Source organism: Trachurus trachurus (assembly GCF_905171665.1).
Source record: "Trachurus trachurus genome assembly, chromosome: 1".
Taxonomy (NCBI): Eukaryota; Metazoa; Chordata; class Actinopteri; order Carangiformes; family Carangidae; genus Trachurus; species Trachurus trachurus.
In genome coordinates this window covers 6,047,586-6,070,555 of record NC_139891.1, presented here as the reverse complement: position 1 = coordinate 6,070,555, position 22,970 = coordinate 6,047,586, and the positions used below count along the sequence as shown (strand labels likewise).

The 22,970-nt window shown below is 42.6% G+C and overlaps 1 protein-coding gene across 1 annotated transcript in view; it reads right to left on the bottom strand.

Moving 5' to 3' along the window:
- Positions 1-4,126: 4,126 nt before the first annotated feature.
- The window catches only part of xylt1 (xylosyltransferase I), a gene marked incomplete at both ends in the record, with an annotated part of 93,152 nt that continues 74,308 nt past the window's right edge, over positions 4,127-22,970 (bottom strand). Inside the window, 4 exons of the mRNA XM_083993610.1 lie at positions 4,127-4,449; positions 8,879-9,212; positions 15,735-15,933; positions 21,333-21,598. Of these exons, the coding sequence (XP_083849736.1) occupies positions 4,127-4,449; positions 8,879-9,212; positions 15,735-15,933; positions 21,333-21,598 (1,122 nt within the window). The remainder of the gene's footprint in view (positions 4,450-8,878; positions 9,213-15,734; positions 15,934-21,332; positions 21,599-22,970) is intronic.

Below are 22,970 nucleotides of genomic sequence, written 5' to 3'. Positions count from 1 at the left end.
TATAGGAGGCCATCATTCATTTGAAATGCTTCCACTTTTCCCATTACAGAGCTCTGTAAGATGTGGGTGTTGGGTGAGAATCTCAGTGAGAGGACAATTGTTGAAGCTAATTTGGTGGAAAACATATGGGAGCAACTAGCTGTACCCGCAGTTAATGATTCAACTGCCTCAGTTCGACTGAGGAAAATACTTAAGGCATGAAGTGATGGTTAAAGCCCCAAATGATTTCCAACTGTGAGGCGTACAGAGATCGGACTTCAGGGAACATCTCTCAAGTGTTAAGTTGAATAGAAATTGCTTTTGGCCATAATCCTCTGTGGAGTCATCACTCCAAGTCGCCAATTTCATGTTTAATGTAGGCATCTGATTAATTGTTAATACAAAAATGATGATTTGTGCGGCTTTTATCTATTTTGAGACATACAGTATAAGGAGCTAAAACTCCATTTCTTCAAAGTAATAACACGGGTGTTTATCTGAATTTAAAGGGACAACGAGGAGTTTTGGAAAAGCGAAGCGTTTTCACACTACATTTATGAGCCTCCGCGCGCACCGTGAAATTCTTTGACCGGCGCAAGACAGACTCATGTTTTCATTCATCAAGAATTAAAGTCAGAGGTTCAAAGACGATCAGATACCGTCGTAGTTCCGACCATAAACGGCGATTCGGCGGCGTTATTCTCATGACTCGCCGCAAAACTGAAAGTAAGGAAACGCTGGTCGGCTAGACCAGCATTTCCGCCACCACTAATAATAACAAAATAACGATAGAGACAAAACGATATATTTATCGAAAATGGGCCCATTAACAAGTGTGGGTAGCGTAGATTCATCCACATTAATGTGAGACTTTTTTATTTTCGTTCTACCGATGGAGAAACTCCTCGTTGTCCCTTTAAATGATTGGATAATATGATGTTTTTAATACAGTACATTTCTATTCATTCAAGTTTCATCTTATTCTGTTGAATGGACCAGTGCTACATTTGCAAAGCTACATGTATTTAATTTTTTTTTTTTTTTAACAGTTTAATGGTGGAAAGGTACTTCGGCAGGCTTATTGTTTCGTTATCAGCCACAACACACTCTGTAGTATATCACCGCTGTGGCAGAGAGTTCTCATGAGCTGTTTTCCAAAGAATTTTATTTCCAAAAAGCAGTCAGAGAAAAGTAAAACAAGCCAGTCAAGTACATCAAAACGTATCCCCCAATGGGAAGAAAAAATAAAAGGTAAAAGCTGATAAAGACAGAAGGCCTGATGATATATACAACAGCAGACATCTTTTTTGGTGTTGCAGTACCAGTGAATCACGTGACAGACTCATGGTATTCTTCACATCATGTCAAAACAAAATAACAAAGTAAGGGCTTTTCCTTTAATGGGCAGAGAAGGTTCTAAAAGTCAGCTAAGGCACACAGAGCCTCCCCGGAAACAAAATAAAAATAAAAATAACAGGGGAAACATCAGTCAGAGAAATTTGTGCAACAGTTGCTCGACAATACATTCCAGCAAGAACAACAACAATCTGGCATGTGATTTTCTCTGAGGCAAACAGGACAAGGCTGTTGTCCAAAAACACTGAAACAAGTTATGTACTTTGATCAATAAACACCATCGATTCACTCTTTGTGCCCAATTATTGACATTTTTAAAAACTCTTAATAATTCAATGTAATTTTTTTTTACCACATCTGTATTTACATGTACAATACCTTTTTAAACAACATTTCAATACAAAATACCTATGTACATCTTCTTCATTTGTTAATCATTTTGTTACAAAATAGGACTTTCACATTGAGTTACATTTACTTAATTCACCGTTTTCCGAAACTGTCATTGAACTTACATAATAATATGTATTGTGTGAAGTAATTGTTCAGAGCACGGTGGCACTTTTAAGTTAAAAGATGGCAGCAGAAGTTGGCCAGTGGAAAACAAATTGTCCTTTACAAGCTAACCCCAGAAACAGTGTGGATTTGAGAGGGAAGGAGTGACAGCAATTATAATAGACACATCCGACAGAGAGGCAAGGTGAACTTGACATTAATGACCAGTAATGTCTCTTCATTAGCCAGTGCAAAAACACTCACTTAGCTTGTGTGATGGCTAAACAATGTTGACAATCACAGCTTGAACCCCTAATTGGCTTCAAATGAAACGCATTTCAAAGTAAGACAAATATGCGGTCCGTACCTCTTGTTGAAGACGTGTGGTGGTGGTACAGTGCTATCCTCAGTGGAATTAACTTGTCTTAAATGTCCAGAGATTGTCGTGGTGGCAGAAAAAGGTACTTCAAATGTAGATCAGAGTTGAAAAGGTGCCATAGACCCGATCTCATAAATTACGCATTTTGCAATCAAGACACAATATAATATTCACTTGAAATTGTACATTATTGTCACAGCATGAAGATCACTACCACTCACTATCATCCAGAAACTGACAGGAACCATAGAACACCAAAAAAGTACAGTTTCTCCTTCGATCCAGACGTTGTCCAATGTGTTGGCTTGTGAGGAGTGTTTCTGTTCTCCTTCTCTGTTTGGTGAGGTTGTTAGGCAGCTGACCTCCGACCTCCGAGGTCAGGGAGGCTTTCTCTCGTGATGCACTTGGCAAACAGCCATTTAGGAAACCAAGACAGGAAGATCTATTCAGACAGGACAACACTAACTAACACACAGGTGCGGGCCATAAAAAGGTACAGTATAAGTTTGGGGTGTTGGCCTTTGTAAATAAAGGCGGCTTTCTTTACAAAAAAATATTTATCATGCTGCCCAGGCAGCGTCGCAGTTATTTAGTCACTGACTAAAAATATCAGTATTAATATAAACTTATAAATAAATAGTGACTCATGGACTCACCCCCCACCCCCCATTCACACAATTTTTTGAGACTTCTTGTATAATTATGTACAACTTAAAGTGTCACTGAAATGACTAAAAAAAAAGGATGACAAGGAATGCAAGGATGAGAATTTTAAGGTCAGCTTGAGATAAATGTATTTCAAGTTTGAGGCAGTTTGGTAAAAAAAAAAAAAAAAAAGAGGAAAGAAAAGAAAATAGAAAAAAAATGGACAAAACAGTTCTCTCTTTGTCCTCTGCCTGTCACAACATCTGGGTTTTGTTAAAGAAAACTACTCTATGTCAATGTTAAGTCTTAAAGTACTATTGTACAACAACCGCAAATGAATCATTTATGAATTTAGAACACTAATAAGTCTACATTGAATTTCCATTATAATCCAAATAGTTGTAGGCTAATTATGATGAGAAGGCCTCTGTATTTGCATTTCTCTTTTTTTCCCCCATATTTACCAAATGCGACTGCAGCAGATGGTGAGCCCAGCCACGACAGTTCCACATCCTGATCAGGCACTGAACTAAAGGAAGTTGTGCTGCTGTTACTGATTTACTTTGCTGATTTACAAACTGAGTCACTAAACTAGCAGAAACTCGGGGCTTTGAAGTAACTGGCTAAAATATTTGTCGTTAAAAGTTTGGGGAATTTGCTTTCAATGATGCTGCATTTGAGTGATATCAAAATAATCTTTATGCCTGTTCGGGGTTTATCTGAGCACTCAGATATCATCTCATTTTGTTTATGCTGACATAAACTTAAAGGAGGCACATTTAACTCAGTATCAGGCTACCTCCTCTAGTATTTCTTACAGCTAAGGCCTTAAATGCAGCAGATCTGGGTCTGCTACCAGTGTCGACAATCCGCACTCACATGACTGCTGTGCCCTTAGCAGGGCTTTAAAAGCTGACTTCATAATTCATTCAGCAGCAAAATAGATGCTCGAAAATTGCAACGTTTGATCACAGTAAAACTCAGCCATGAGAAGAAAAATAAATACACTGAGAAACTGAAATAGCAAAGCCAGCATAATCCCCTACAAGGAGGAACCCCGTGGGAGGATCTGAAAATCATTCTCCTTGCTTTCTGTCCAGACGCCCTCACCAACCTCCCCAAAAAATCCACTTCCTCTTTTCTTTTCTTCTCCTCCCGAGACAGAGGAAGAATACTTTTCCTTCCTCTCTCCGTAACAAACGCCTTAAATAAATAAAAATCGACAGTGACTCTCCTGTGCCGCGGCCTCCCGTCCAGCTGGAGGCCTCGCTGCTACCTGATGCGGCCGTCGGCGCGCGGCTCGCCCAGCTGGGATTTGGGGTCGGGGCTCAGGGAGCTCCAGGGGTTCTTGGAGCAGGCCTGCATGACGGGACAGGCGGTGGGGCCCACGGCGCAGACGTCAGCCGCCTCCCACAGCTCGCCCACCAGGCCGTCCACCCAGTGCTCCAGCTCCAGGCCGCTCAGCGCAGCGTTCCTCTTGGCCTGCTCCACGTAGCCCAGGCTGACCGGGATGTTGAGCACCGGGTTGAGGCCGTGGAAACTCTGCTCCATGTAGCTGTTCTTGGCCGGCCCGTTGTGCAGCTTCAGGGCGTCCTCTGGGGAGGGAGGAAACAAAGAGAGACAGGAAGAGAGAGGTGATGTGTGAAGAGTTGATAAGCAGTGGTCAGAGAGAGAAAGGGGGGGGGGGGGAGAAGTTGAAGGGAAAGGAAGAACAGGAAAAAAACAGACATGAATGGGAAAATATCAAAGCAGGGAACGTGATTTGCTTGATTACTATCTGAAAAGCTTAAACTGCTTGCTAATTTGCCCGGATTGATTCTTTTCTTTTTTTCATTGGACGCCTAAAATCCCCCGTCTTTGATGTGGTATGTCAAGTCACTGCAATGCTGACTTTTTCGGAAACAATCAGAAATACTCAGACGTGCCCTCATTCTTTCTTCCCATGACGGTCAAGCTCTGCAGGATGACAGAAAATGTAGACACAACTTTTTTTTCTTAAAGACTCCTTCTCCGCCCTGAACTCCAGTGAAGCTGTAAATTCCTCACAGGTCCTCTAACTGGGGCGCGAGCCATCCCTTCTAAGCGTGGCTGTGGAACACTAACTCCCTCACACCCAGATGTTTTCAGACATCAGCGCTTTTCATGCGCTGGTGACAGAAAGATGCAGTCAGACATGAGGTGCTCCACCAGGCAGAGGCCATGTTCAACTCACGCCAAGCTAGGTTCGCTCGGTAGCGGTGCGTGTTATGAAATCATCATGCATCACAGTTGTGCATGTGTTTGTGTATGCACGTGTCTGCTGCTGCCAGTGCTGGTGGATGGCCACGCCGTTAAGTTTTACTGGCACTGCATGTAGGAGGGAAACCTGGTGCCAGACATGCCAGTAAATTACGAGCGGCTGGTTGGAACAACAATGATTAAAGCGCACACAGACACACACACACACACACACACTTGGCCGAGCACACATAACATTATTATATAATTATGTGGCCATACATTGTAAAATATGCTAAATGGATGTGATTTAACGTCAAGTCAGCCATTTCTTATGATGTGTGAATTAAAGGAAAGCGTTGCCCTAGCAGCCGAGGCTCCAACCACACAAGGGTGTTCAAAAACATCAATAGGCCTACACTAAAATATTGCAATATCTATGAGGTAATATCATATCAATTCTTTGAAGTGCTACTGTATCATCGATATTTTATCATGGTGACAGTGGTTTTATGTATGTATCTAAGCCTCTGACTGATGGTAATTCCTTTGCTCAGATTGCATGAAAAATAGTGTTACTGTATGTTGGATGTTGCAGCAACTATGTATTATATTATTAACATCACAAATTTAATTCTCAATGTTTATCTTACCCTTCCTGTATGCATGTTTTTTTTTAGGGCAAATGTTAATTCTCTGTTCAGATTGCACAAAAATTACAGTATTTTCTATGATGTAGGATGTTATAGAGAATGAATGCATAAAAATAAACTGTTTGTGCATGTACAGTAACAGTGTCTTTATTTATATAATAAGAGATTTTCTAAAAGTAATTTAATATAGTGCTTATAGTGCCCAAGAATATCGCAATATCACCACCGCTCCTTTGTAGCGCCAAATTCTTGCCAATACACATAATAATCAAATAAATCTAATGTACGTAAGACTATATAACTTTGACCACAAGTGGTAAATTATTAAATTAAAATTTTCTGCAGATTCAAGCTATGTATTACTTTTAGTGTTATTGTAGCTGGCTGCTCCTAAAGACAGTGAGCTGCCAGTCATAAAATAATATCTATATACTATGTGTATGTAGATATAGCCTACTCTCTGCTTTCTGCATAAGGCCTGGTCCAGAATTACAGGTGGATTAGCTTCCGGAGCCAGTTTTTCCATTTTTTCACTCAATGCTGGGAGGCCAAAAATATTAACCATAGCAGAGTATGAGTATATTGGACACTGTTAATCTTATACCTGAGCTGTAACACTGCAGGGAGGACAGCTTACAGCAGAAAATCATGTGTTGGGTTGACACACAGTCTTTCCAACTATACCTTTAAAAGAAGCGAATCACAATTATGTATCGCAAACAAACCTCGGCAACCATAAACTTGTGATTAATATTTAATTCAGTATTTCTCCCTCCCTCCACAGCCCCCACCCCTGAGACTCAGGTTAAAGACAAGAGCTGTAACTTTATGTGTTGTTCCTCCTCGTCATTAAAACGGCTCAGGGAGATTATTAAACAGAGAGAAAGACGTAATTATGCTGAAGCTAGCGCCTCAACTCTCATGTGACTTTCAGAGCAAACTGGCTGCTTATGGACTAGAACAATGCAGTCTTGCCCCTTATCCATGCTGGCTGATTGATTTAATTGTGTCATTGTTTTTGGAAGGCTAAGTGCGCTGTTGTTTAACACTCTGTTTAGTATGTATGAACAGCTCACTGGGTTATTAGGGGTGACTTGATGACAAACAAGCAGGGTCTGTTGAGGCCCAGAGGCTTGATTAGAAAGGGCATCACTGCAAATACAGGGCTGTGTGTGTGTGTGTGTGTGTGTGTGTGTGTGTGTGTGTGTGTGTGCAGACATTTTGGAACACCTAAACTGGCAATTGCTACTTCACAGTGAATGCAATGTTTCTCTGGCTGCTCGATAGCAAAATGTTGGTGTCAAACAGAAAACACAGAGAATGTAAAGTGAATATAGACTTTCTCTCAGTCTGTCAAACACAACCACGGCGAGTAGTCAAGCTCTGCATTCTCATTTTCAACATCCTGCGCATGAACTACTGCTAGATAAGGGGGGAAACAGTTTTGTGTGATTCAAAGCTAAAATGAACCCAGCCATCATGAATCTATTACAAGTACTGGTCACCATGCAGTGGCTTACACTCTGCAATTATGAAACAAGTCTCATCGTTTTATAAAGCTTAACATTTGAGCTGACAATGTGTCAGACAGATGTGTATTTGGGTCTCACTTTGCACAAACTTTACACATGTGCTGGAGGAAAAAGATATTATGCTCTCTGTAAAACAGTCCAATGCAATTCCAAGTTCTTCCACTTTTTTTTGAAGATAATATAAACTGTCATCTAAATATAGTTTTGTAAAAGTCAGCATCAGAAAAGAGCAGCCACCTTCTCTGTGTAAAACACAGAGTCAACAAAGACGGGATTTATTGCAGGACCTTTGTATTAAATTGCTCTGTGCAGGTGTGTGTGTGTGTGTGTATATGCAGCGAGGGGCTTCCACTAATCTAAGATGATTCATGACAGTGTTTGTTATTTAGAGCAACACCTGAGATACTTGTTTGACAAATGATGATCTGTTGTTAAGGAACAATGCAGCAGTGCAATAAGTCTGCCATGGCTATTTGTACAAAGAACACAATCAATAGTCATTTTGTGTTATAGTAAAAAAATAAAATAAAAATGAAACAAATGGAAAGTTCTTGTCATATGTGAGCCTCAAGACAACCGGCTGTGTTAAAGGAATATGCCAACATTTTTTTTGTGTGTGTCTTGCCTCACTCCCGAGTCCATGACCAGCAGATAGACACCATCCTTTCGACTGTGTGTGCAGTAACAAGGAAGATACGGGCAGAGCTGGTGCACCGCTAATTAGCTTAGCTCAAACACTGGAAGTGTAGTGTTAGCCTGCCTCTACCTAAAGTCATCAGAGAAACTCTTCAGCAACTCTAAACGGAAACCGGCGGGCCGATCTTCGTCTCAGAGCTGACAAAACTCTCCGGTAAGGCATCTTGAGTGGTCAAATGCCGGTAACGAGACAAGATCGGTCAAAACGGAGGGTTCAAGCTAAGACGGTTTATTTTGGTTCAAGCTAGCTACATGGAGGGTAGGTTAGCTTCCTATTTCAAAGTAAAAGCACAAATTCTATCGTCATGGTTTTCTGTATGTAAAGGGCAACGGGTGTTTTATTTTGTGAAAGTAACCGGAAGTGCGTTGGTCACAACGGCTAGCTTGAGTAGCGCCGAATTCATCGGAACAAAATTGTAAACAGCTGGTATTTAGACAAATTAACGGCACACTGCTGATCTAAACGGCTACTTTCTCGCCTAAAAATGTTCGAAATGTCGATAAAGTGATATATTTACAGAGTTTAGAGCTAAAATAAAATCAGCTTCTGACTGCTGATTTCGGCTCGGGTAGGAGGCAGGCTAACACTACCTATGCACTTCCAGTGTTTGAGCTAAGCTAATTAGTGGTGTGCCAGCTCTGCCCGTATCTCCCTTGTTACTGCACGCACAGTCAAAAGGATGGTGTCTATCTGCTGGTCATGGACTCGGGAGTGAGGCAAGACACAAAAAAATTGTTGGAGTATCCCTTTAAGGAACAATGCAGCAGTGCAATAAGTCTGCCATGGCTATTTGTACAAAGAACACAATCAATAGTCATTTTGTGTTATGGTAAAAAAAAAAAAATAAAGATGAAACAAATGGAAAGTTCTTGTCACATGTAAGCCTCGTGACAAGACAACCGGCTGTGTTAACGCTCTGTCTCACCTTGTCGTATGGGCTGGTGTTTATTGTAGGACAGCGGGGCGATGAGGAACTTCATCTCAGCCACGGGGCTCCAGTGGTGCAGGATGCGGACGCTCCACACCCCGGGTCGCAGGGGCTGGTTCAGCGGCGGGCGGTAATGGGTGAACTCGGCGCTGGCGTCGATCAGAATGTCGTAGGTGGCGGCGATGACGTTGGTGGGGTCGATCCACACGACCGTGACGGTGATGTTGGGCCCCTTGCTCCACTTCTGCATGCCCACCGTCTCCTCCATGGGGCCCATCAAGCCGCCGAAGTTTCTGAACATACGCTCTTTGGCATCCCACTCTGTGCCGATCTGACAGTGCGGGAGGAAGAATAGGGACGAGGAGAGAGAAGTGAGTGACAGAATGGGGTAAGAACCGAGACGAGAAGCAACACAAGAGATGAGCGTATATAAATCCAGTGCTGCTGCTGCACATGGCGCGCAGAGATCATAAATAAGTAACACAGTGTGTGCATGCACCAACATTTGACCATACTGTTAAGATAAGCCAATATGTACACTGAATTATCATGGGAAATCATCTTCAGTATGCATTTTTCATCAAAACCGCAGCACACTCCAGCCCAGCCCTCCACGCAGGCGTTATATAACACGATGAAGGAAGCCTGATTGTTTCGTCCTGCACCTTTGAGTCAATTTGTCCTGTTACTGGTGTATCTTTAACAAGGATAATGAGAGCCAGGCTTATGACTAAAAAAAACAACCATATCCCCATGGGGTGAGGATCAAATGCATCTCTGTTTGCTCTCCGGACACATTTCAGAGCGATGGGAAGAAGAGAGGTGGAAGCCAATGAACACCAGTATCCAGTGTGAGCTGAATTTGTCCTTAACTGGAGTGGAGAAGATTACAACCTGACAGCTGTTAGGAAAAAACCTAATAAGAGGAAGATGGTGATTATGTCTGACCACAGTTTTTATCAAAATAAAAAGGAGAAGACATAAAAATGAGGCTCAAGTCTTTCATAAACACAGAGAAAGCTGCATTCTCTATTACAATTTTGAGATAAATAAACTGAATATAAAATTCTAACAGATAATACCAGAGTCATCTCTTGGTGTATTATGTGACATTAAGTGGAGTGCTGCTGGCTGCAGAACATGGACCTATCAGCCAGCCTGTAACACACTGGAGGACTGCCAGTGCAACAAGGAGCCTATTTAAGATCATTATATCTTGTAAGCTTACATAATAAACATTTAGTGGACTCTGGTTTGTTTGTTTGCCTGAGCTGAGAGTTTCAGGTCATGTTTCTGAACTTGTGAGCCGACAAACAGAAGACTGATTGGATCACAGAAAAAAAAGAGAAAGAAGAGAGAGAGGGAATAAACGACAAGAACAAGGAAAGCTACCAGAGTTAAACTGCTCTTAATGTCGTCAATGTGGTCAAGACAGTAGACTGTAGACTGAAGAGGTGTGATTTCTTTGTGTGTGTGTTTAAATGCAGAGACTGCAAACCCGTGTGGGATGCAAAATAAGAGAGACCTGGAGAGATCAAGATTGATGGCACAGAGAGGGTGATAAGGAGACACACACACACACACACACACACACACACACACACACACACACACACACACACACACACACACACACACACACACACACACACACACACACGCGCCTATACACTGACAGTGAAAGATGTCTGGGTGAAAGAAATGTGAGAGGGACGGTGGCTTGAGGAAGCGCTCATCCTTACAATGGTAGCTGATTAACACAGCCTCACCCTGCTGGACGATCAATGGCTGACTGGAACTGACTCTGTATTACATCCTTTGAGGATTGAGATTGCGATGAACAGTATAAATAGACACAACTTGCATAAATGAGACACTCGGAGAAAGAGCGCGGGTGTCTCAGCCATCCGTAAAAGACACCTCCCTTTCATCTCAATTATTGGAATGACCTCTGCCATTTCAGCCCCTTGGACCTTGGTTCTTTTCTCTTGAAATTACTAATCAACTCTCTTGTCTGGCACCTCAGTAGCTCATTACTTTATTCAAGGCTAACTTGCTGGAACATATTACATCCCCAATTGATTGGCAGCCAGCTCGTTCTAAGCCCCAGAAAGAAATGAAGGGAGTATTGACAGAGGAGTCTCACTGTAAATCCACAGGGAGGGAGAGGCTGCAGACTGAAGTTAGAGTTGTGAGAGGGAGATTCAGACTATGTTCACATGTGGTGGGTAGGAGGGGACCAACCGCCTCTCTTCTGGTTCATGCAAGTCGTTTTTTCGGCAACATGCACCAACTAAGTGCAATATAAATTATGCACTGGTGCAGCTTTCCAAGTTCTTCTAACAGTTTCAGGCCAGATGAGTGGGCAGTTTCCACAGGCCCTTGGCTCTCTGCAACCAACACACGCATATGGTGCGCACACACAGGTTAATAAGGTGCACACACAACTTATTAAGCGGCTGTTTGTCTCACAATAATGATGATGATGAGTAATAACAACTTCAAGAAAAGCTATAAAAACACAATGAAATACAGGATATAAATAATAAAGAGGTTTTCATACCAGTAAATTATATGACGGCATAAAAAGCTGGACCAGTGAAACAGAATGCAGCTCCTCCATATGGTTTAGTGCTTCTCTGGGAAATATTTAAGAAATCAGAGTTAAAGGATCTGCACGATCTAGGAGGGGCATACCTCTCCGCCATATCAGATAAATAGTCAGGAGCTAGTCCATTAAGAGATTTAGAAACAGTTTTATAGGCAATAAAACTGGAGTGACATGTTATCTACGTTTAGTTTGGTAAACAGAGATAAGATAAGATGGTGCTGCTGTATTTTAGATCATCTAAAGTTTGTTCTTTTCTTCAGGAGGCCTGAGAAGAGGGGAATATAAAAGTCAATTCTCCTTGAGAAAACCACATAAATGAGTCTGTTGGAAACTTCCTACATTAGTTTTGGAGATGGTAAAATGCATGGCCAAAGCTAAAACCTGGCCCTGGTCACTATAGAAATACTGGGTGGAAGAAGGTGCCATAAAGATGGAAGTTAAACGCTTCCACTATATCGCCCACACAAAGACTCCACACTGCATTGTTTTCTCATTGGCTAAAAGTTGGCTGGAATATTTTAACTACCCTTCACAAAGTTTAACACTTTTCTATGACTAAGTCTTATGGTAAAACTCAAGATGTATGTGGAGGAAACAAAAGGAGCCAGGAGTAGCAAGAAACTCTTTCTTCCAGTATGAAAGTGGGTCAAACACGGATTAACTTCTGGCCCATTTCAGCCTCAGCCTATAGCTTACCATGACCTCCACACTCAACCTGTCCCTTGCTGCTTCTACCCAATAAGCTTTACTGTAGCTTAAGACCTACACTCAATCAAGCCTTATGGTCGCTCACCGAGTCGGAAGCTTATGACCTTCCTTTGCTTATAGCTATACATAGAAGAACATGTTTTTGTGGAACTAATGCTGCCCGGCCCTCTCATCTCACTGTGACCTCTACCCTCCACTTTTTTTTCAATTACCCCCCTTCTCTGTATTGTTCTGGCACTCGCATTGTTTACCAACTTTCCACTCACTTGAGCTAATTATTCCGATTTTCCATTCATCACCGACAATTACCAACAGCTACAGTTTAATTCAGCAGATCAAATTAACCCTCACTTTGCTGTTGACCTGAAAAAACAAAAAGAAACTGGTAGCCTACATCATTTCACGCAGATTACTTTTTCCCACATGCACCTCATCATTCACGTCTTTTACCCATATTACTTTTTTTCATTCTGCTCAATCCGACATAATAGGAAACATTAAATGCTCCCATCCATCTCATAATCCACCTCTAGGCTATTCCATTTCTTCTTTCTGACCGCGTGACCCTACAAAACTTGTCTCTGTGTCACCGGCTTGCCGGCGCCGACAGTCTGACACCTCCATTAAATAAGATAGGTCAGTTTTATCAGGCAGCGGCGTGGACAGTCTCCGTCTCCATCTGGCCCCGCTTAAAACCACAGGACACGAATGCCCCTCAAAGCTCTGTTCAGAGGCTTATTAGTGCCACTTTTTGTGAGGGGTAATCAAACACAGGTGTTCATCACCATCATCTGAGGACTCCCCCGAGGCAGCAGTTACGCTACTGAGGGACTATGGCTAAGACGGATGGATGGATGGATGCTTCCTAATAAAGATACACTGTGGAGCGATGGAACAAGGAAGGGAGGGAGGAGAGTGTTCAAGAACATTTTGTGCTAAACAGATAAAACACCATGTGGTAAAAGGTGAGAGATGTGTGATGCATCAAAACAGACATAAATAGTCTGAAAAATACAGCCCGGAGACTGGGAAATACATTCATTTGGTTTCTTGTCAAGAGTTTCATGAGAAGATTAATATCACTTCCGTATCTGTATGCTGAGAGGCTAGAAGCAGCAGTTAGCTTAGCTCAAGCCTGGAAAGAGGGAAGGAAGGAAGGAAGAAAGGAAGCTGTCTACTAACAAGCTCATTATTTAACCTGTTGTTTGTTTCATCAGTAAAAAAAAAAAAAAAAAAAAAGAGCAAGAGATTGAATCCCCTTGATTCCTTGATTTCCAGTTTTTTCAGCTAAGCAAACTGGCTGTTAGCTTATCTACCGTGCCAGCCTGTCAGTATTCTACCATGCATTAACCATACAGGACGTAAGAAAGCCTATTTTCAAATAGAATAGAAGTGAGGTGATGACTCCACAGTGCTCTTTTCTGCAAGGTTTATAAGAGACATGTGGGCGTCAGGTATCATATTTAAACTACGCTAATAAAACCGTCCTTTGAGGCTCAGCTCGATATTATGAGTCACATGAGAGTGCAATTTTTAGGCTTCCATTTTGTTAGTAAAGGAAACTATTACTTAGAAATAAAAGACTGTGGGGTGCCACAACTGTTTAAAAAACAATGACAAGTAGGGATGTCCCCGATCCGATCATGTGATTGGAAATCTGGGTCGATCACGTAATTTTCAAAGGATCGGTATCAGGAGGAAAAGATCCAGGTCACTTATGTATCAAAAGTGTAATGTTACATTGTCCATAGGTCCATGTTATAAATGCTACACATTTGTGGAAAGCGGAGAGTGGGCCCATAGATGACTAGTGCTAGTCGCATCATTAAGGCGACCAGTGACCAGTATAGTTTTTTTTTTTTTACTGCATAGCCAAAGTATCAGATCAAAATGACTTGGGGGCAAAAAAATGTGATTGGGACATCCCTAATGACAATAAATCCGAAACATGTGGGAGCCTTGAAGTCGTCTCACAGGTCACGGATCTGGACACAGCACATGACCTCTTAAAATACAAAGGCTGGACAAACAGAGCAGCATGTAGCCTAGTATGAAAGAAAACATGCAGTGCTGTAATGGCTCTCTGAAGATTACAGTGTATTGCCTCTTCATTCTGTTCATTCAGACTGTTGACTCCACTTTTTTTTCTCACTTCTGATGTTTCAGTTTGTGAAGCCGATGTACTGGACTAGATCATATGATCATGTGTTGCTGTCGTATACCCACAACCACAATATGCTAGTGTGTACTACGCATTGTGGTAGAGCGAGGACTAAACCATCAGTCAAAGTCAGTCATCCTACTGTATAAGATTTATCCGACACCGTGTAATATACCTCTCAATGTCAAATCTGACTTGAGGTGAAATACTAATTTTAACTGTGCAGGCTGTAAGTGGTCCTACACTAAATCATGCTGTAAAAAGGCCTATAAAGCCAGCTGGGAGGCGTCGGTAGAAGAGTGAAAAGAAAGACATATCTGTCTTCCTTTATATCTAAAGGAGGACAGGGAACACATTGTTAAGCCAACCATATGGTTTATCTAGCAAACTCCAGCGTATAGCTTTAGTATAATGGGTCATATCTGCTAAGTTGACAAAAAGCACAGAGCTACTGCGGCTACGCTGCGCTGTCTTATTTAAGCTCTTTCTGCTCTCGTTTTAAATGACAGATGGACAGACTGACTGACTGACAGCCACTGCACAGTGCCAGGCAGTGAATGCTTTCTCGGGCTGAGCATCCAGATAAAAGCCACAGCTCACATCACTTCTCTTTCACTCACGGGTTTCATAGGCTAGACACACAAACGGGGGCTTTAGCGAGAGGGAGATGCATGGTGTCTACATGGCTCTGAGTTTCACTGCCTGCAGTCAGGGTCAGACAGGTCCAAGGTGTGTGACTGTGGTCCACAAGCACAGACAAAGCAAACATATTCACAAATGTGTTTGACATTTCTGCCTCTTGCAAAGCTGTGCATGATAAACCGGAGGGGAAAAAAGGTCAATTTACATTCACTCAGTTAATTTTGTCCTTTTTAAAAAGACACTCTGTGGCTGTCACATCACAGCCGAGCGCCTGTGTCCTAAACAGGCATTGTGGTAAACAGAAACACTGATTAACATAACAAGACAATCAAGGGAAGCATTCCAGTGTGAAGGTGAGAAGACGTTCTATTAGGAAACAACAAATAAGCAGCACACGAAGCGCTCATCCCTATAAACTTAGATTAATTCAATCAATTTACATTTTACAAGGCCATTACAGGCACCAAAATGTGTGCCGATGCAGTGCTATGAGTCTTGGCAAGGTCGCCATAGCAATGAATATAAGGTCACCATGGCAATGAGCTGTATATCTCACCTCTAATTATACACTGAATAGCTGTGTTTTTCCTGTGTGGTGCTCAGGGTTTTAATGAAACTCATTTCCTGACACTGGCAACCGCTGACTGATTTGTGACTCATGCCAAACGAGTGACTTAGATGTAAATTAAAACTAAACGCTATACACCACATGAGCCAATATGCTGACTCACCTCGGCGAACTGCAACCTGCTGAATGTGCTGCTGGGAGGGGTGGTGAGCTTGAAGTTCTTCTTGGGCGCCACCCACGTCTCCATGGTCTCCAGCTTGCTGGTGGCCAGATTGGTGGCGTGGTGCTTGACCAGGTAGCCCTGGAACTGGTCTGACTGGAAGTAGAGATGCACTGACACCGGGTGGCCCATGGGGAAGTATCTGGCAGAGCACAGAGCGGAGAGAGAATCCATTAGTGAACCTGATAGCTGCTGACCCACCTGTTCTCATGGCCGGCGGTGTAAGAGGAGAAGAATATCTAGACTCATCTGGATGCTGATTGGAGGGGACCGGCCTTGGACATGCTAATGTGGCTTGATGCTAATGTATGCTTGCAGTGAAGGTTAGTGGGGAGTCAATGTGCTCTGCAAGTGTGTGACACACTAGACATTAATTCAATGACCTTTAACAGAAAACCAATTGGTCAAAGACACGTGGTGACCATGCTGATGATTCCCATTAGGAAGAGGTGGATTTTTTATGCTTTTTATGCCTGTGCATGACTATTACAGTAGAACTCAGACCAGTAATGGTGCCAGTCAACACCTAATTAAAGAGAAAGTACATTTGAAAACTTTTATGTAAGTAAATAACACACCTCTTCCATACTAATAAGTCCCTTACAATGTGTTGGTTGTTACAACATTTGCTCTGGAAGTTAAAGAAGACACGTGACAGTCAAGACCACAGCAGTGTGTGTGAGCTACAGAAAATGACAGAATGGTCATGGGCTGTACTGGCAGCAGATTCAGATTAGACAGAGCTCTGAACACACACACACACACACACACACACACACACACACACACACACACACACACACACACACACACACACACACACACACACACACACACACACACACACACACACACACACACACACACACACACACACACACACACACACGATCAGACTAAACACATTACAAGTCTACATAACAAAGTTGAACTGGGTCATCTAGTCAGCTGAAGCCGAATGAAGGTCTTGCCCCTCTGATTAGTCTGTTGTTTGTTTGTGTGTGTCTCCATACGTGGCAGAGGGCCGGCCCTCGGGGCCTCGGGGCCCGCCAGCCCCAGTGACTTCTGGAAAAACAAAAAATGGGCCAGGGTGGGCACTGCTGGGGAACACTCCACAGCTGCTCTCTGCACACTCCATCTCGCCCAGATTTGCCATCCTTTGTCTCTTCTGCTTCCTTAAACTGTGTTTTTTTTTTTACATGTGCCAGGGTGCACGCACACACGCACACATCCAGGGTGCACACAAACACAGATTAACAGACACACACACCGTCTCTCCCTGCTCCCCTGTGCCCACGGCCTCATCAGTATTCTACTAAAGGACCAGGAGTCAACCCGTCCCAGTAAATGCTACCCTGACAAGCAGAACAGCAAATATTTACACCCACAAGGATAGCAGCACGCACTCCCCCCTCCCCCTGCTCGCTCTCTCCCCCTCTCTATTCTCCCAACTGCCTTTTCCTCTCTGCTCCTCTTTCATCTTGCTTTCTGTCCGTGTCTCTCTCGGCTCTCACTCCTCTCTGCCCTGTCTTTCCCAAAAGAGTTGTGGTGTGGATGCCAGTGTGAGAGCCAGTGAGAAGGGGGCCGGGGCGTAGCCTGCACAGAAGCTCCATTCAGGCTTTTACTCCACAGTCTCTCCAGTTGAGTCACAGCAGGCTTCTCAAAGAGCCAAATGCCTCTCTGTGGCCTTTTTTCCTACTCTCTACTGCTTCAGTCTCACACTGAGGCTGACCCATCCATCTGTTGGTAACACATCTGAATTCCACGTGCATGCTGAGCACACTCACTTGTTAGTTCATTAGGAACACCTAACTAACGCTGATTCAGTCTAATGCAACAGTCCTGCAGTAAACCCTCCTTCATGAAGGTTAGAATGTTTACACTCTGTCGACACTGTGTTGAATATGTTGGATCATTATAGAGGCTGCAGTGCGTGGTGCTGTTAAACTATATTGCATTATACGGTTAGGTGTGACTACCCTCATTGTCTTGAATGGGATAGACAAAATAATGGGAACATCTGTCAAAATAACACAGTAAAGTTTGACAGCGCCCGAGACTACACCCTCGAAAATCATCACACAGTCGAATCAGCACCACTTTAATGCAGTTTCAACAATAACTGAGCAATATAACCTTCACAAAGGAACGATTTACTGCAGCACTGTTGGATTAGGCTGCATTTACTTTGGACAGGTGTTCCTAAAAAATACACACACACCATATCAGGGCAGCCATGACACACCAGACACAAGAGCAGGGCTTCAGGCTGCAAAATGTTGACTCATTTTCTGTCGCTTGCTTTAATCTTGAAAGCAAAAAAACAAAACAAAAAAAACTTGATTGGTTTTAATTTCTTGGCTTCATCTGTAAAATTCCAGATCAATAAAACATAAATAAGAAAGCTCCAGGCGCGTCTAGTGCAGTCACGCCACACAGAATGTATTCAATTATTAGGCTATAAACCAGAGTGTGGCTGAATTAAGAGAAAATCAACAGGCTCATTTCAGTTTTTATTTCTTTTTGTTCAGCCCAGTCTGAGCTCACTGCAGCAACGTGACTCACTGTTGATCATATACTTCATTAAGTAGAATAATACACTTGCTTAGAAACACATAGCACATTGTGTTTGTATCTCACACAGATGGATGAGAATTCATCATGTGATCAGGACAAAGCAGACCATAATACTATATGACAGTGTAGCCTACCTAATGTTAGACAGCATTAAAAGATATGGAGCTTGGTTTGGGCCTCTCGTGTGTGTTTTTTCAACTCAGCAAAGTATCTCATTCTCTGAAGAACAAACACCTGACACTGTTTGTCACTTAGCTACATTTACTAGATGGTATTTGAAGAATCCACTAGAAAAAGCGGTGTGAATGTGGTGTGAATGCTGAAAGCAGGTGAACGCCATTGCTGAATGAGCTGAAGAAATTGTTGAAACAATGCTGAATTAGCTGAAGAAACTGCTGAAGCAATATGAGAAATGTTAGCCTGACAAGCCAGACTATATCATTAACATGTCTAGTCTGGCAACGACCGGTATAGACCTCGGCTCAATCCAGGGGCGGGATGAAGGCTGTCTTTCAAACTGCCTCTGCACGCAATAGGGTGGCGCTACGACCAATCAGAGCAAAGAGCAGGATGACGTTAGCCTGACAAGCCAATTAAAATGTATGTCGTCATCGCGTTAAGCCCGCCCAACGACTCTCTAAACAGATAGAGCGCTGTGATTGGTGAACACAATCGGTGTTCGAGACTCCAAAAGTTCCTATGGCTCGTTTCTAGACCCACCTACGGAGCAAATATATTTGCTGCCGCTAGGGTGCAGCTAGATTTCTAGGCTAGAGAAATGTGTGTTCGTACCAGAATTCTATAGTGTTATGTATAAAAATATAAAATACATCATCTTTTCCCATAGGCTCTGGTGACATCCTCACAGGTCTTGTTTCGACTGATGAACCATCAAAATCTAAAATATTCAGTTTACTCTCATGTGTGATGGTGAAAAACATAAAATCTTCATATTAGAGAAGAAAATATCTCATCTATTTTGAGAGAAAAGTACGTAAAGTGAAAAAAGTCGCAGATTCAGTTGTTTGTTTTCAGTGATTTTACAAAATGCTGTTCTAAAAGGTAACACGGTCACTGTTGAAGTATATGTTACAGGTTTAAGTTTAAAAAAAGAAGAAGCATAAAGTAATAAGCATTTATTTAGTCCTAGGACTGTGCACTATTAAGCAATATCTATTTTTCATGTCATTCTGTGCCATTGATTTTATCATAAATCTCCAACCCAGATAAAATGCAATCAAAGCTTTTGGACTCAGCTAAGTAAAAGACTATAAACCAGTTTTGAAGGGAAACACTGAACTGCAGTAAAGGGGCCATCATTCAAGCTTGACTTGCAGTTTGTGTAGGACGACTTCACACTTGACCTGAACTTGACCCAAAAAGCTTAATATAACTCACACACATGTGGTGATAATGTTAAAAGGAAGAAGCACACACGCATGTACACATCAACATGATCACTCATGAGTCACTTGCATAAACACACATGTACATAACTTACACTGCATACACACACATGCACATTTCTGTAGTTGTGCGTTTTCGTGCTCTGTGGCCTTTGCCCTCTCAGCCATTTCAAATGGTTACATGTAAATGTTAAATGCTGGTTCTGCTTATTTGCCCAGAGGAAATGCTTCTTTTCACAGGCTCATTTCCTGGCAGCGACAGAGGTCTAGAGACCCCCACTTTACATCTATCTTACACATGCAAATACACACACACGCTCACACACACACATATGCAGCCACCTTGGTCTGCTCTTGATCTCTCTTTTAGCAGATGCAGTGTGTGAGTAGAAACAGCTGTGGATAGGATGTTGCTGAGGTTTGACAGATGGAAACATGCTTTCTGTTTCTGCTTGGCTTTTACCGGCAGGACTCTACAGAACACCCACAATGCAGCAGGGGGGGAAGGCAAGTGCGGACGTTATCAGTCACCCGAGGATTTGTGAAAATTTCCTGAGAAGAACAATTAGACTCGGCATGCTGGATCATTACTGAGAAAAAAACCTATAGCCCATCAGTACACGGTGTGTCATCACGTGTTGTTCAACAACTGTTTTCCTTCACACTGTGCTCGTCTCATCTTGTCTCACGAGGGCAAAAGTCACTATACTGTTTGTTGATGACATTAAGAAGAACATAAAGACGCCGTCTTACTGTAATGTTATTTCATGAGTGTACGTAGGTGTTGCATTTGTTTCCTTTATCTTTTGTTTCCAAGGAACGCTGCTTTTCAAGAGATACAAAGAACTTTCTGTCACACAAATTGGCAATTTACACTTCTGCCTTCTGCTTTGATTCAACATTTTCAATTTGTCATTTGTTTTTGTTTTTTTACACATTGTGTCTGGGTTTTATCACTGTACAACTAAACCAAAGGGAAGTTAACCTAAAAATGCTCCTATACCAGATGGTACTGAAAGCATATGATGTCAAAATCCTTACTGAAGTTCTGTTTGGCCATTAAATTAAATGAAAACACTCCCTTTTCATTTTAACCACATGTTTAACAGCGTTGTGGAATTCATACATGTCCACCACCACCAATACAAATACAGTGGCTTGAAGGGACAGCTTTCAATTCTATGACCTACTTAGCCTCATTATCTCAGGGATAAATTGACAGAGTGAAAGATCGTGTTACAAAATGAAAAGCATTACCCAGAATTCTGTGCTACTGATTGGAACTATTCATTGTTGTCCTATTTCCAAGACATGTGATACCACACAGAGACAACAGAGAAACAAAAGCTTTTTTATGCATGTTGTGGTTTCTCATGCTAACATGGGTGTGGGTGGATTTCCAGAGCATAATTGAACGGCAGTGCACCTGTGGAAGCGGCTGCAGGTGCGTGATGATGCTGCGACGGACGACGACGGGGTGTGTGTAGATGATGGAGCAGAACAAAAATAAAAACACCTATTTGCATGGGTTGAATCTGCATGTGTTTGCAAAACAAACCTGCAGCTGTGATCCTTGGGGTTGCCCTGCAGCGAGGTGGCCGCCCTGGCCAGGCCCAGGCGCGAGAAGGAATGGTAGTAGGTGAGCTGCGTGTCCGACAGGCTGGCCACGCCGTCCGGCTCGTCGTACACGTTCTCCCAGTAGGAGTTCAGCGCCGGCGTTCCTTGGGGAAACGATCCAAACAGGTAGGCGTCCAGTTGGTTCACTATCTCCTGGTTGACGCTGGCTTCAAACTTCCTGGCAAAGAAGGTGGGCCGCACCGTTTGCTGCAGAGGGAACAGGAGGGAGGGAGGGAGGGAGGGAGGGAAGGGGGAGCGGAACAGCAAAGCAGGGAGGGACGAGATAAAGAGGAGAAAAAAGGAGAAGATTAAGCCATTGTGGTGCGCCAGGATGGCAGGGGAACAGATGTGATGTGTGAGATGTGTGTGGAAGTGACGTGTGGGCCCAGAAGAAAGGAAGTAAAGATAGAAGAGGGGTGGCAAAAGGTTGAAGAGAGAAAGGAGGGAAATCTTTTCTCAATGGTGTAGTGAATTCATTTTCTTTACACATCAAATTAAAACTACTCTCTTCAGCTGCCCTCAAAGAGCCACAAGGTAAATTTGAGGTGATTAAAACAGTTACTCCTCTGATTTCACACTGCACTACTACGAATGGAAAGATAGACAGCTCAAAAAAAAAAAAGAAACACAAAAAAAACACTTTTTTTATTTTCACACATTCCCCCTCCTCCATCAACTCTTCTGTAGGAAATTCAGGTTTCTTTTGGTGCTAGAAGAAGCTTATACTTCAGTGTATATATATTTTTAAAGATGCTTTATCTTTTTTTTAAAAAGTGGCTTTCTTTTTAGATTTTCACTGTTTAATTTTTCATTTTGAATTCAATATATTAAAAATGTGTTTGTTATTCTACATAAAACATGAGAAACAAAATCCAACATGGTTGACATTACTCTGTTTTAAGGTTTCAGTTTCTTAAAGACCACTGCACTGTGTAGTTCCCCTGGGGAATTAAGCATTATTCCAGTGACTCAACACAGTCACTGTTATATTTGAATTAACAAGGAAACTACCCATCTTAAATACCCTGTCTTAGGGAGGGGGAAGCACAGAGCAGAATTAAATGCTATTAAATGCTATTCTGGACACAGGGCAAATCTTGGGAGAAAAGTTTTGGGAGCAAACAAATTATGTGGTGGGAGAGGTCTTTAAAACATAATGACATAACAATGCAGTTATTGATGAAGGGATTTGAGCTGAACTGGGGCGGCCAGTCACTGAGTATCCGTGTCCAACAGCCAGGCCAGCTGCTGATGTAAGGCGTCTTCTGACAATGAAGAAAGGGAAGAAGACGCCTTACATCAGCAGCCGTATGGTTTCTCAGACTTTTCCTTTTCTGTATTTTTCCATCCATTCATCATCCACTCCATCAACAGTTCTTTGTACATCGTCGCTCCCACTGGCCTCCTCCACTCCACCCATCTCTTTCTCACCCTCTCTGTCCCTGCCGCACTGTTGCTTGTGTGGTTGATGGTGCATCATGAAATCTTCCACCCCCACAGCTTGGCTTCCACACAAAGACATCTTTTCAGTCCCAGTTGCAAAACTATTTACTGATAGTTACCCAGCACCAAACACCTC